At 38.0% G+C, this 14,682-nt stretch overlaps 1 protein-coding gene across 1 annotated transcript; it reads left to right on the top strand.

Annotated features, from left to right (window-relative positions):
- The first annotated feature begins 11,958 nt into the window (after positions 1-11,958).
- LOC129036218 (C-terminal-binding protein 2-like) lies at positions 11,959-13,096 on the top strand. The gene has a single exon (XM_063664594.1). The coding sequence runs from the start codon at positions 11,962-11,964 to the stop codon at positions 12,847-12,849; it is 888 nt and encodes a 295-aa protein (XP_063520664.1). The 5' UTR covers positions 11,959-11,961; the 3' UTR covers positions 12,850-13,096.
- The last annotated feature ends 1,586 nt before the right edge of the window (positions 13,097-14,682 follow it).

The raw sequence follows: 14,682 nt of genomic DNA on the forward strand, positions 1-14,682 counted from the left end.
TTCACAATAGGAATTCAAACACAGATTCTTTATTCCAAGATGATTACTAATAAAATTAACAACAATTAATCCCATTGAAGCATACCAGGCCAAAGAGAAATGTCAACATCTTATTAAGTGTCCTGGGACCAGAATGAGGATTTCTGATTTCCAGTTCTCCTCCCTAGCAATAAACAGCATGGTTTAGGACCAGAATTATAATGCCTTAGAAAAAGCTCATAGAACTGTGCTTGTAATTATGTCCTCCAAATGGAACAACTCCCATTCACATGTCTGATTTTTAGACTTGTTTTCCTATGGATTCCACTCCACTATGTGTATTTTCTTGTCCTAGAATTGCTCGTACGATGCTGCATATCAACCTTTCTTGAAATAGTGTAAAACTTTACCTACACATTTTTCTCCCTGTTTAAATCATATGTTTTACACAGTTCAACAAAATTCTTCTATCTTTTAGTGAAAATTTGAAATGTCATAAAAGGCTAGGAAATTCCATTTAAACTAAAGTCAAAGTGGTCTCCTGATGACTGCTGCAAAGCATATTTTATATGAATGGAAATTGGGTCAGCTACGAATTAAATTAACAACCACCATATTTCCTTAACCACAATTGCATAACCTTATGTCCAGCATGTTCACAGCTGAGGACTTTACCACTGACTTACAAAAAAAAAAAAAAATGCTATGCACATAAAGTTTTTGCCCTGTCTTTTAAAAAGTTTCTTTCTGGGCAGGCTTTTTATTTTTACTACAGGTCTGAGCCATTTCACTAGGACCATACACTGTACATATGTTCCAGGTAACATGAACTCTAAAATTGTAGTATCTATTAACGACAACTACCATTCTAGAAAATAATATCTCATTTAAAATTTGAGTATTACTTAGAAAGGTCTCTGCTAATTAATGGCTCTCTTCATTGTGAGAGTAATAATGTGTTTAGATTTTTAATAAAGTATAATATATGATATTTTAAAGGATTGAAATTTGCATGGAAGGGAAAGAACTACATTGTAGCATTGGGTGCATTGGGTAAGGAGATCTTATATATAAATGGTCTAGTAAAGAAATTCTATAACTTTACTTTTTGAAATATATGTGGATCATTTTATATGTGAAGTATGAACTCATTCTTTATGATAATTGCAAGTATAGCAGCAATTGTGACTGAATATTTAGTATTATCAATTAATATGAATTTATATCACTTAAAGAAAAATGAAGCATATTCATATTTGAAGAGTTGCCTGTGGAGTCCCACTCTAATAGTTGAGTTTGCTTTTTTACCTCAAGGACATTCTGTACTGGCAAGTTTACAGTTGCCCTAGACCGAAAAAGACCAGGGTGCTTTATTACTAGCAAAAAAAAAAACTGTGTATATGTGTTTTCCTTTAAAGGTATCAGATCCTACAAGAACAAACTTGTAAACCTGTTTCTGAGTTTACTCCTATGTGCCAATAAAATGGCTTTCTCTAAGTTGATTTTTTTGAATTTTTGTGTCATCATTTTTTTTTTGCCTGTTGAAGTATTCAAATTAAATATTCATATAACTATTTACATGCATAGATGAATGTAATTTCATAGAAACTGATAATATCAGAACCTGATTCAGAATGCAATTTACATCTTAAGTAACATGGTATCTCTATTGATTAATATTTGTTTACAAGTTTCATGAAGGTATGATACGGAAAGGAAAGTGTTTTACATTTCATATTCTGTGAGCAGAAGTATCTTATGAAAGAACAAGCACTAATATTTTTTAGCATTTCCCAGGCTTTGCTCTGTGCTAAGTACATTACATACATAACTGTTATCATTGTATCCTCACAACATATCTCTGTGGCAAAGTCTATTTTTAGCCTCATTTCACAGATGGGTAATATGAGGCAGGGAGAGGTTAAGTAATTTACCCAAAGTACACAGCCAGAAAGTAGGATTTGAACACAAGGAGTCCTACACAGAGCCCTCATGCTTGAGCTCATGCTACCAGAAAATAACGTAGATCAGTGGTTCTCAGACAAGAGCAGGGATTAGAATCACCTGGAGGGCTTACCAAAACAGACTACCTGGCCTCATCCTCAGAGTTTTCAGTACAGTAGATCTGGTCTGAGATCTGAGAATTTGAATTTCTAACAAGTTTCCAGGTGGTGTGGTGCTGCTGGTTTGGGGGTCACACTTTGGGAACCACAGATGTAAATGACTCTCTGGAAATCAGGACAATTGAGCTGTGCATGGAGAGTTTAGGAACTGGAAATGCTACCATGTGCCTGGAGAGAAAAAAGGGGACAACCAGACACCAAGAAAGAAACTGAAGATGCTCAGGGAGGGGGAGTCTCTGAGGAAAAGGAAGGCAGGAGCTATACACTTTTGTTGTTGGGAAAGCCTGAGGTCGAGAGGAGAGGGACAGGTGGGAAATCCTGCAAAGACAATAGATGTCAAACTAAGGAAAGAACTTTTTAAAAGGAATGTTGAAATGCCACAGTAATTTCTACTTAAAAACTCAACCCTGGGAAAAATGTTTGACTTTTCTAAAGCATAATGACATCACAAACAACAGACAATAGTGGCAAAGGCTTCAATCTGAGAGACAGAAGATCATAGCCCAAAACTGCTGGTGATCCTGTAGCTGTCATTTTAACCCCTTGAGCGCCAGTCTCCTAGACCTTCCTCATATTTGTTCTTGTTCATCTTGAGAATCCCTTCTTGCATTAATGGTCTAAGGTTCAAATGATGGAGACAGGAGGATATGACCCTCCAGTATATTTGCTTTACAAATCTGCTTCTCTCTTTCATCTAAGTTGCTTTAAATTGATCATCTCATTGCCCAACCTGAGTTAGAATGGAGACATATGAACTTATTAATGACTTCTTATTAAAAGAGGGGACATTTACATTTGCCTCTGGTTTTGGTTTGAGTCTTCACACAGCACTGCAGCTAAATTACTATTTATTTTTAGCAGCCAAGAAAGAGAAGATTGCTTAATGTTTGTTGTTTCTCGGACCTGCCTTCTATGTAGATGTCTGTAAACGCCTTCAATACAGTCAATGGAAGAAGAAAAGTGTGCCAAGACTATTTTCTTCGTTATAATTGTTGGAGGCCACTCAGGGCCATGTTCCATTTACTCTCAAACTAAGATGGCATGGAATGTCTCCTGTTCACCCTGTTCTTTTTATTAAAGAGTTGAAGCACTTTTTAAATCAAGAAGAGAGGGAGATAGATTTAATCCTATGTCTGCATTTCAGGAAAATTTAAGAGAGGGACATTCCAGGTCAAGGGGCCAACAAAGGAAGACTGGGGAGTTTGTGTTCCTTTTGACATCATGTAATCACCATAGATGTCCACTTTTAACCCAGGGTGGGGCCAGTATTTGTTCAGTCTCCATTCCTGTACTATTTTAACAGTAATCCAGAAAGTGTGTGACAAGGGGACTTGAGCCTGTCTTTGGGTTTCTCAACATTAGCCTCCTCTCTATGTTCTACTCTAAAATAGCCAGCTCTCTGTTCAACTTCTAAAATACAGTTAGGCAGACTAAGTGGAATCATGACAGAGATTTTATATTACTTTTTGTAGTAACTTGAGTTATAGGACTTTTCATATCCTGATCAAAGAAACAGAAAATGGATTGCTCTGAGTCCCACCGCACAGTGGTAACAGAAGCAGGAATAGAACCTGGGTCACTTATCTTCCAGTCTAATGATCCTTCTGGTCTACCACTTCTCTCAGACTTTGCTGCCAGCAAAGGCTTTCTTGGTGTATTCACTTCCTACTTGCGCACATTAACTCACACACATTCTAACACACCCATAATCATACACACTCATTCTCCCTATTATACACTCCTTCAATGTCATTCTCATACACTCACACTCACATAACTACAGGAGCACCAGAGCCACAGCTTCGCAGCATGGCCTACAGCTGGAGGCCCAACCCATCTACTCAGATTTCTTTTGTTGAATCAATGTGACCCATGCAAGTTTTCAAACCTGATGTCAACACCCAACTGAGGGCTCAGACCAGAGCTGGACCTGCATAAAAGTTCCATGTGGAGGCACTGACCTCCATATTTTGAGTTCTAGATTAGGTGGCAGACAGTGAGGAATGAATCTTGCAAGAGAAAGTGGTCAGAAAAGGATCCAGTGGCAGAATTCCAGGATGAAGTCTAGTTGTCAGAAGGGAGTTGAGGCCAGAGAATTGATGACTATGAGAGTGAATTCTGCAGACAAGAATCCAGTCATTGAAGAGGACCAGGTTTCAGAAACAGAATCCAGGTACCTAAGAGCAGGGTGAGCATGAGGAAGCAGATGGTATGAAAGTTTATGAGCTATCAGAGGATAAATGGGGCAAGGAGCACTGTCCCAAAGAGTGACACTCACCATGAGGGAAGATGGTTTGGCTGTAGCTGGGCTTTGCTGCCCTCTTTACCCCAGGTGACCCTCTTTGCTCTAATCTGTGATAGCTTCTTACACTTAAGGGTTTTGTTTTTGTTTTTGTTTTTGTTTTTGTCTTTGCCTCTTCCTTGGACAAATGAGGCAAAAGTGACTATAACTAAGTCACATCCGTGGCAAAGTTTAAATAACACTTAGATTTTATAATTAATTCTTTTTTTTTTTTTTTTTTTTTTTGTTGAGATGGAGTCTCACTCTGTCGCCCAGGCTGGAGTGCAGTGGCATGATCTCAGCTCACTGCAATCTCCACCTCCTGGGTTCCAGTGATTCTCTTGCCTCAGCCTCCCAAGTAGCTGGGACTACAGGCACATGCCACCATGCCCGGCTAATTTTTGTATTTTTTAGTAGAGATCGGGTTTCACCATATTGGCCAGGCTACTCTCGAACTCCTGACCTTGTGATCCGCCCACCTCAGCCTCCCAAAGTACTGGGATTACAGGCACGAGCTACCGCGCCTGGTTATAATTAATTCTTTGGGGACAGCAATTACAGATCTATCCCCCTTCCCCTCAACCCCCGTGTAGACTGACAAGTGTCATCCAGGTAACATAGGGTTTCTGAAGATGCCCTGAATTCTGTTGAGTCAACAATGAAGCCTCTCAGAGAAGCACCCAACATCTGGTGTGAGAGTGATCTAGAACATGTTCTCACAACCGCCCAGAAGCTGAATATCAAGTTTATCCAGACTTGGATCACAGTGATCACTGAACAAAGCTTTTAATTACTCAACAATTAATCAACAATATGCAGATAAGTAAGATAATTATTTGTCATATCTCTTACCTTCTCTGTTTATGTAGCCTACTTTATGTCTAGGCAAAGTGTGTGGCCACAGCAAAGTGAGATTTGCTCTGTGCAGGACAGGAAAGGACACTGCTTCAACTATAAATTCTCCTCTTGTCAAAGGCACAGACATAATTAGCTATATCCAAGGGCACAACTATTCCTCTACTGACAATAAAGCCAGACTGTATTTGCATTTTACCTTGCAATATGCCCACCTAAAAAACATTTCTACAAAGGCTGCATAAAATAGAACCGTCAAGTTTCAGTCCTGCTCCATACACCAGCAGCACATTTGCAAATATGAAGGTCTCACATTTTGTCAAGAGAAGGTACAGCTCTGTTAGAAATTAAAAACAAATATCATTTCCTAATGGAAGTTGGATTTTATTCTAAGCCAACATCTGGACTAATTTGCCAGTGAAAGCTTTCTACTTTAAACCTTGAAAGGGAGAAATAGACTAAATAAGTTGTATTTTAGGATTGATCTGATGTTCTAATTTTTATCTCCACACAAGCCTTTATTTAAGGTTAAAATATGATATGAGTCTTCTTTGATCTTTCTACATCAGTTGGACGGTGAGTCACTTCTCAATGTTTACTTTGTGGTACTATGATAATAAAAATATTGTAGCAGTTTTGTTTTACTATTCAGACTTTCTCAAAGAAGGAATCCTAGTGCCAAAAGGTAATAAAAAATACCAAAATGAAATTTCTCAGTTGTTAACATGTCAATCACAAGAAAATTTAGCTCTAGGAGTATCACCTCACTACAAATGGATAAAATAGCAATCAATCATACAATAATTTTTTACACTGGCATGTTAAATCTGTATAATAGTCAAAAATATGAATATCATGTTTCTATATAATAATTAGATATAATTCTTTTCTACAGATCCTGATAAGTTTTTGTTCCAACTCATACTCACTGTTTTGTTTTGTTTTGTTTTGTTTTGTGACATTGCCAAAATATATACTGTTACCCATATAAGGTAAAATTGCCCTGTGTATAAAATACCACGTGGTGAATGCTTGCATTTCAATTAAAACCAGATCTCATGACATCTTTATGCATCTGAGCCCCAGCCATCTGAGGGTAGCCATGTCAACCTCCTACACTCTTGATCAGTGTAAGCTCATCTATTCTTAGACTATGAAATATGGGTCTTGGGTGTCAGGGGAAGAATTGTTGGCTGGTCACAGCTGTGGCCTGGTAGGGAGTACTTTGTGTGGTCTGTGAGCAGAATTTTTCTGCCTTCCTTCCCAGCTGTGCACTGCTGAGTGGAAGAAGGTGTACCCCAGGCTCATCAATCTCTTTGCGTTCCTCACACTGAACTGGGAAGGTTAGAAAGAGGCAGGCCAGGAAGAGAGGTCCAGAGGCCAGTTTCTTCCCACTGAGTCAAAGAATAGCATAGAAAAGAGACTAAACAATTGTTCCTCTCAGGTTGCTTAGAAAGAAGACAGAGGCCACTAAATGAATGCATCATTCTTTGGGAGCTCCTGTGCCAGGCTGATAACTGTATGTGAGTCAAAGCTGAATAACTTTAGGGAAAAAAAAATCTGCAAAATATTAGGTAGAAACTAACATGGAAGAAAACCCTCAAAATTGCAGTTCATTTTTATTCATTGGTGATTAACTTGAAATGTAGTCACTTGATCTACAAGGTTGTTTAAATGATAAAAAGACTTTTCTAGTATTTTTCAAACAAAAAAGATAGGTTTTTATATTTCTATACCACATTGTGATTTAATTTAAATAGTTTTAACCAAAAAAAAAAACTTTTTCTTGTTAAAGTCTATTGTTGCCAGAGCCAATCAGAAGCAAAAGAATGGATGTGAAAATTAGGCCTGAGAATGTATATTTGGGTAAAAAAATTTAAAAATAAACTTAATTCTTAGCTGCAGGAACCTTTCCCAACTGACACCTGGGAATTACACTGGCACTGTCCTAACTTGGGTTTTGAGTGCATCTTAAAGTTTATGATGAAAAACGCCAGTTTCACCTGTTTTGTTAGTTCAAGGATATGGTCATTATTTGTTGTGTTTATTAAAAAGTCTAAAATACAATTTCTGCAAGATTGAAAAAGATAATGACTTTCCATTTTTCTTAACTCTTTCCTGCAGTTTATGTTTGAATAAAGATTTCAAAAGATTGTACAAACCAGTTTTTTGGGGGGTCTTTTTTTATTATTATTATACTTTAAGTTCTGGGATACATGTGCAGAACGTGCAGGTTTGTTACATAGGTATACACATGCCATGGTGGTTTGCTGCACCCAACAACCAGTCATCTACCTTAAGTATTTCTCCTAATGCTATCCCTCCCCTAGCACCCCACCCCTTGACAGGCCCCAGTAGGTGATCTTCTCCTCCCTGTGTCCATGTGTTTTCTTTGTTCAACTCCCACTTATGAGTGAGAACATGTGGTGTTTGGTTTTCTGTTCTGTGTTTGTTTGCTGAGAATACCATTCAGGACATAGGCATGGGCAAAGACTTCATGACTAAAACACCAAAGCAATGGCAACAAAAGCCAAAATTGACAAATGGAATCTAATTAAACTAAAGAGCTTCTGCACAGCAAAAGAAACTATCATCAGAGTGAACAGGCAAACTACAGAATGGGAGAAAATTTTTGCAATCTTTCCATCTGACAAAGGGCTAATATCCAGAATTTACAGGAACTTAAACAAATTTACAAGAAAAAAAAATCTCATCAAAAAGTGGGTGAAGCTTATGAACAGACACTTCTCAAAAGAAGACAGTTATGTGGCCAACAAACATGAAAAAAAGCTCATCATCACTAATCATTAGAGAAATGCAAATCGAAACCACAACGAGATACCCTCTCATGGCAGTTAGAATGGTGATCATTAAAAAGTCAGGAAACAACGGATGCAGGAGAGGATGGGGAGAAATAGGAACGCTTTTACACTGTTGGTGGGAACGTAAATTAGTTCAACCATTGTGGAAGACAGTGTGGCGATTCCTCAAGGATCTAGAACCAGAAAGACCATTTGACCCAGCAATCCCATTAATGGGTGTATACCCAAAGGATTATAAATAATTCTACTGTAAAGACACATGAACACATATGTTTATGATGGCACTATTCACAACAGCAAAGACTTGGAACCAACCGAAATGCCCATCAATGATAGACTGGATAAAGAAAATGTGGCACATATACACCATAGAATACTATGCAGCCATAAAAAAGGATGAGTTCATGTCCTTTGCAGGGAAATGGATGAAGCTGGAAACCAGTTTCTCCATCACTAGTACAGAAAAATCAAAATAGAACAGAATACTGTAGTGATAATAAAAGTGTTCTTAGACTTAAATAACAATCTTTAAAGAAAAATTATTCTAACTCAATTAGTTGATTGAGTTATCCCTGGTAACTGAAGGCAACATTTATTTTTGTTGGGATCAACACAACTGTTTAGAAATATAAAATTTTCTTTGCTTTTATTAATAGATGAAGTAGCATACTTTACTTTCAAGCTGTTCATTTGAAGCCCACTTTTGTTGTCCTTTCAGAGTAAAATTTTTTCCATATTCCCTGTACCTGTTTTCACAACCATGACATATTCAGAAAGTTTTCTTCTTAACATTAGTTGCTAAGCAAAATATATTTCAGTACACCTGCTGTAAAATTGTCAGTCAAACACACATGGCAAGTGTTTGGTAATATGATAACACTTTACCTTACCAGCAATCATCTGATATTTTACAATTGATGCTAGGATATTTAACTAGAATAGAGTCTTTTTTTTATTGTGTGAAATCAGAGATGTGATGAAAAGAAGTCTGAAATCTCAACATTCCCCCATTTCATTAGGGTTCTCATTTGACTCTCTTAATTTCTTTATTGGAAGCACTCTGTCATGACTGGCTATTTTCACAAAAGTAGAAGTAGTCCTATGAACAGTAGCAAAATATTTCTCTCAAGTAACAAAAGAATAAAAAGTGTTTTGTAAAAACATGTTTTTCTTTCATTTTACATAAAAAAAAATTATACCCAAACTCTATTATTTTGAACTTTTTCATTAAATGGGTTGAATTTACTTTATTATTTCCAAATGTAAGGCAACATGCAAGAAATACATGCCATTTGTAAACTCTAGTTTTAAGGGCTGTTTATTAAGGTGTGCGAAGTTGCAGATTTGTCTGAGATTATTCATCCTCATGGCCCAAATGAGAGTACGTGGAGAACTTTTGTCCGTGAGTATGCCTTTGAATACTTATTTTGAATCTGCCTTTAACAACCCCTGTACAATATAACAGAAAGTAGATTGTAGGAAGCTGTTCCTCTTACCTTGATCCTAAAGAGATAGCCATATAGGGATTATGAATTGGAGCAATGCTTATGATAATAGAGTTTGGTGCTGTGTTTGTTATTGCCTCTACGTTTTCCAATGGATTGCATATGACTGTGATAAAGAAACAGTCTATGATAGCTAAACAAAGAGGTAGTCATTTCAGTTTATGTTTGAACTTCCACTCTTCTATACTAATCAAACAAAATGATATCCAGCTGCTTACTTTAGCTATAAAACATTGTTTTATCGTATGCTTCTGTACATATCTAGAAATATGTTATGTAAATCATTTTAATATGAGAAAGTTGAGGGTTCAATTGCATCAGAATCAGGAAATACAGGGTTAGGATAGCCAATTTAAACTCAGACCCCTCTCCTCATTATCAGCAATGTAATGGTGCCTTTCATTTCATGGATTTATTGTTTGTGACCGTTTATGTTATATGTGAGTATCAGGTAATGGGTGACAGGCAAGACTGCAAACCTGAGGAGGACCATTCTTCCTTAGGATTGTAGTCAATTCTAATTCATCATTTTACATACATAATCCCCGAGCAGTGCAAGCCTGAGACATGTGAGCATCTGTTCATTGAATGCACCTCTCTCCATGCCAACGACATATCACATGGAGCACATCTGAGTTTCACCAAATCATCGGGCTCCTGGACAGACAGGCTTTTACACATTAATAAGTCTTTTGTCAGTAGCATTTGTGTGATCATATTTATTCACATAAGAAGGCATCCAAAGAAAAAAATTAGAAACTATAAAAAGGCATGAAAAGAAAAATAAGTTTTACATTTTGCTGAATGTCTTTCCTAGCCCTTATGGGTGTTTCCACATTTCTATTTCACAAAGTTGACATGTTATTCAAACAGTTATATAGGCCATTTATTTCAAAGTTAATATTTTTGACCATTCTTCCACCACAATAAATATTTTTTATAACATTATTGATTAAGGCCATGTATTTTCATTGTGTAGAAGTGAAAATCATTTTCATAACTACTCTCCTGTTTGGGGACTTTAAATGTTTTTCTATTATAAAAAAGCCTGCATTGTACCAACCTTAATTTTGTTAGAATACTTTTTTAGAAATAGAATTTGTGTCCAGGGCAAAAAAAAAATTTAAGGCTTTTAATATCTATTTGCATATTGACTTTAAGAAAGTTTATTGTGTATCAATTTATAGTCCCTGGACAACGTTTCTTTAAGTGGAACTGTTTATGGAATCTTCCATGCTCATATTTTGCTAAGAAACTTATTCAATAAATTCAACTGTTATATCTAATTCTGTATTAGAAACATAAACAATAAAAATAATTTTTTAAAATCTAGATCTAAGCTTTTATTCTTATATTGAATGAGGACACACTGTTGAGTGTAATGAGGACACACTCTTACACGAGTTTAAGAATGTACTTATTTCTTCCATCCTGAACTGATTGAATTCTCTTCAATATCCTGAATCTTATTCATGAAAAAGTCTCCTTGAATTTGTAAGTTTCATTGCTGCTGTCTGATTTCTCATTTTCCATACAGAGGGCTGCATATGAAGGGATCTTTTTCTTCCTCAAACACCTAAGCCAGTAGAATTGAGCCAAAAATATGCAATTAGGCAAGACTCTCCAATGTTCAGTTGGCAGGTGGCTACATACACAGGAGTAAAACAGGCTTGTGAGTTCTGGCTTTGGTAGGGCAGTTGCGCCTTCTCCATACCACTTGTCCACCAGCCTGCAAGTGATGTAAGCTGGCTGTGGCCTTAATAATGTCACAATGGCCTTCTTCCCCTACACTTCAACCTCCTACCCTTTCCCTTCTCTCTTTCTCTGGGTCTCTTATGAGGAAAGAGTCAGAAAAGAAATGCAATCAATAAGAAAACACTAAAGTGAAGGTGGGTGACAAGCAACTGCTGCCTACAGCCAAAAGGGCACAGAACAGGCCCAGCCTCATTTTATTTGTAAGCTCGTATCACAGCCTTTGGCATAATCCTTTGGGATAAATTTTCTAAACTTTTGAATCTCTGAGTAAGCGAATGGATGGAGAGGGAAACTTGATAGTGTAACAGCGCACAGAGGCTGAGTGTGTGCATCCACCAAAACACACATACCTCCATGCCTATTTGTGGGAGTACCTTAAACTCATCGAACATGAAATAAAATGGTCAGCAATATCAAACGTAGTAAATATAGTCCAATATTTAAGATCGTTTTGTGACCACAATCTCATTATTCCATTGGAAGTAAACACTGTATTTGCTTGCTCCAATCCTTTGATAGAGTGAGACAGCCAGATTGACATAACCTAAATCTTCTGATTCTTAAACCAATGATCCATATTTCTGGTTGAGCACTCTATACATTGCTTTCTGCCACATCCTCAATCTCTACCAGAGGAACACATGGCTGTACCAGGCACTGCGGGAAGGCCCGTGAGTTCAGAGCGTGGAGCAGATGCGCGAGGTGGCCTCGGGAGCGGCCCGCATCCGTGGGGAGACGCTGGGCCTCATCGGCTTTGGTCGCACGGGACAGGTGTTGCAGTTCGAGCCAAGGCCTTTGGATTCAGCGTCATATTTTATGACCCCTACTTGCAGGATGTGATCGAGCGGTCCGTGGGCGTGCAGAGGGTCTACACCCTGCAGGATTTGCTGTATCAGAGCGACTGCGTCTCCTTGCACTGCAATCTCAACGAACATAACCACCACCTCATCAATGACTTTACCATAAAGCAGATGAGGCAGGGAGCATTCTTTGTGAACCCAGCCCTTGGTGGCCTGGTGGACGAGAAAGCCTTAGCACAAGCCCTCAAGGAGGGCACGATACGAGGGGCAGCCCTCGACGTGCATGAGTCGGAGCCCTTCAGCTTTGCTCAGGGTCCGTTGAAAAATGCCCTGAATCTCATCTGCACTCCTCACACTGCCTGGTACAGCGAGCAGGCGTCACTGGAGATGAGGGAGGCAGCTGCCACCGAGATCCGCCGAGCCATCACAGGTCGCATCCCAGAAAGCTTAAGAAATTGTGTGAACAAGGAATTCTTTGTCACATCAGCGCCTTGGTCAGTAATAGACCAGCAAGCAATTCATCCTAAACTCAATGGTGCCACATACAGATATCCTCCAGGCGTCGTGGGTGTGGCTCCAGGAGGACTTCCTGCAGCCATGGAAGGGATCATCCCTGGAGGCATCCCAGTGACTCACAACCTCCCGACAGTGGTACATCCTTCCCAAGCGCCCTCTCCCAACCAGCCCACAAAACACGGGGACAATAGAGAGCACGCCAACGAGCAATAGCAGAGAATGCCGGAAGGTAATCACTCAGATACACTTGGGACCAAGAGACAGTGAAAAATAGATGAACTAAGAGAAAAAGAATCGGATGGTCTTTGTAACTGATTCTGGGCATATGCATCATTGATGTTGCAGTGTTAAAACTACAAGAGCTAGAAAACTGAAGATGTCGTCTGCTTACGGAAGCGCTGAAAGACTAGGATGTGATTTATTAACGATCAACTTCTGTTATTGTGTGTTAAGTTTTTCATCTGTGCATCAAATCACAAAGAATAAATTGAGCTTTTTCTTTATCAGTCCCTTGGGCACAGCAGGTCCTGAACACCCTGCTCTACAATGTTGCATCAAGAGTTCAAACAACAAAATAAAAAATATTAAGAGGAAATCCCCATCCTGTGACTTGGGTCCCTTAAGTCTACAGGGGCTGGTGACCTCTTTTTTGCTAATAGGAAAATCACATTGCTACAAAATGGGGAGAAAACTGCTTGCCTGTGGTAGACACCTGCACACATAGGATTGAAGACAGTACAGGCTCCTGTACAAAGAAGCGTCTCACATCTGAACTGCATACTGAGCGGGCAAGTTGGTTGTAAGTTCAGTAAAACCTTCTGATGATGCAAAAAAAAAAAGTATTAAGCTCCACAAGCTGTTTGTACTCAAATATATTTTCTCAGTTTCAGATCCTCTGCTATTTTATTGAGTGGAAAGTCTTGAGCTAAAAGGGTTCAAGAAGAAAAATGTTGCATTTCCTTATGTCTCAGGAAACACGTTTTATGGTAACTTGTCAGATTGTCTATGAACAAACCCACTTTTTTAGACATTGATAAAATCTTCTTTTCTTCACGTGCTATTTTATACAAGAACACTTCAGATGTATTAGATGTGACTGATTTTAACAAATCCTATTAGATTTGTATCAACTAGTTACATGTTCTATTCATAGTCTTTTGTGAATCATGGCCTTTTTGTTTAAAAAGATGGCCTATTTTGAGCCTTTGTATAGGTACATTCCTGTTTTTGTGACAAAAGAAAAATTTTAAAATTGTCCCAAACAGAAAAATAACGGCTATTAGAAGTATGTTTTGTTTTAGTGTGAGTTACCATTACTGTATTTGTTTATTGAAAAGGTGGAATTTAGCGTTCAGTGCAGTTTTCAATAAAAAGTAATTAAAATTTGTTAAAAAAAAAAGAAAAATAGTGTTTTATCTTCCTTTGTCTTACATTTCAGACAAGTTCCTATATGCTTCCCTTTTTATTATCTATGTATGGATTCCAACTTTTTCACCCTGGTAAAAGAGGCAGACTTTTCAAGCTTATAACAACTGCTTATCTAATTGTATTTTAATGGAGTACACATTATTGTGTTTTTTGCTGCAGCAGCATTTTTTTTATTTTTATAGACTCAGGGGTACATTTACAGGTTTGTTACATGGATATGTTTTGTAATGGTGAGGTTTGGGCTCCTAGTATGCCCTTCACCTGAATAGTGAACATAATACCTCATTGGTAATTTTTCAGTCCTTACCCCTCTCTACCCTTCCCCATTTTAAAATTCCCAATGTCTATTATTTCCCTTTCTATGTACGTGTGTGCCCATTGTTTAGTGTCCAGGCAGTATTTAATTTTCTGTTTCTGAGTTATTTTACTTAGGATAATGGCCTCTGACTCCATCCATGTTGCTGCAAAAGAAATGATTTCATGTTTTTTATGGCTATGTAGTATTCTATGGTACACATAAACTACACTTTCTTTATCCAGTCATCCAGTGATGGACGCTTAGGTTGATTCCACGACTGTGCTATTGTGAATATTGCTGTGATAGACATATAAGTGCAG

Source organism: Pongo pygmaeus, chromosome 4, assembly GCF_028885625.2.
Source record: "Pongo pygmaeus isolate AG05252 chromosome 4, NHGRI_mPonPyg2-v2.0_pri, whole genome shotgun sequence".
Classification (NCBI taxonomy): domain Eukaryota; kingdom Metazoa; phylum Chordata; class Mammalia; order Primates; family Hominidae; genus Pongo; species Pongo pygmaeus.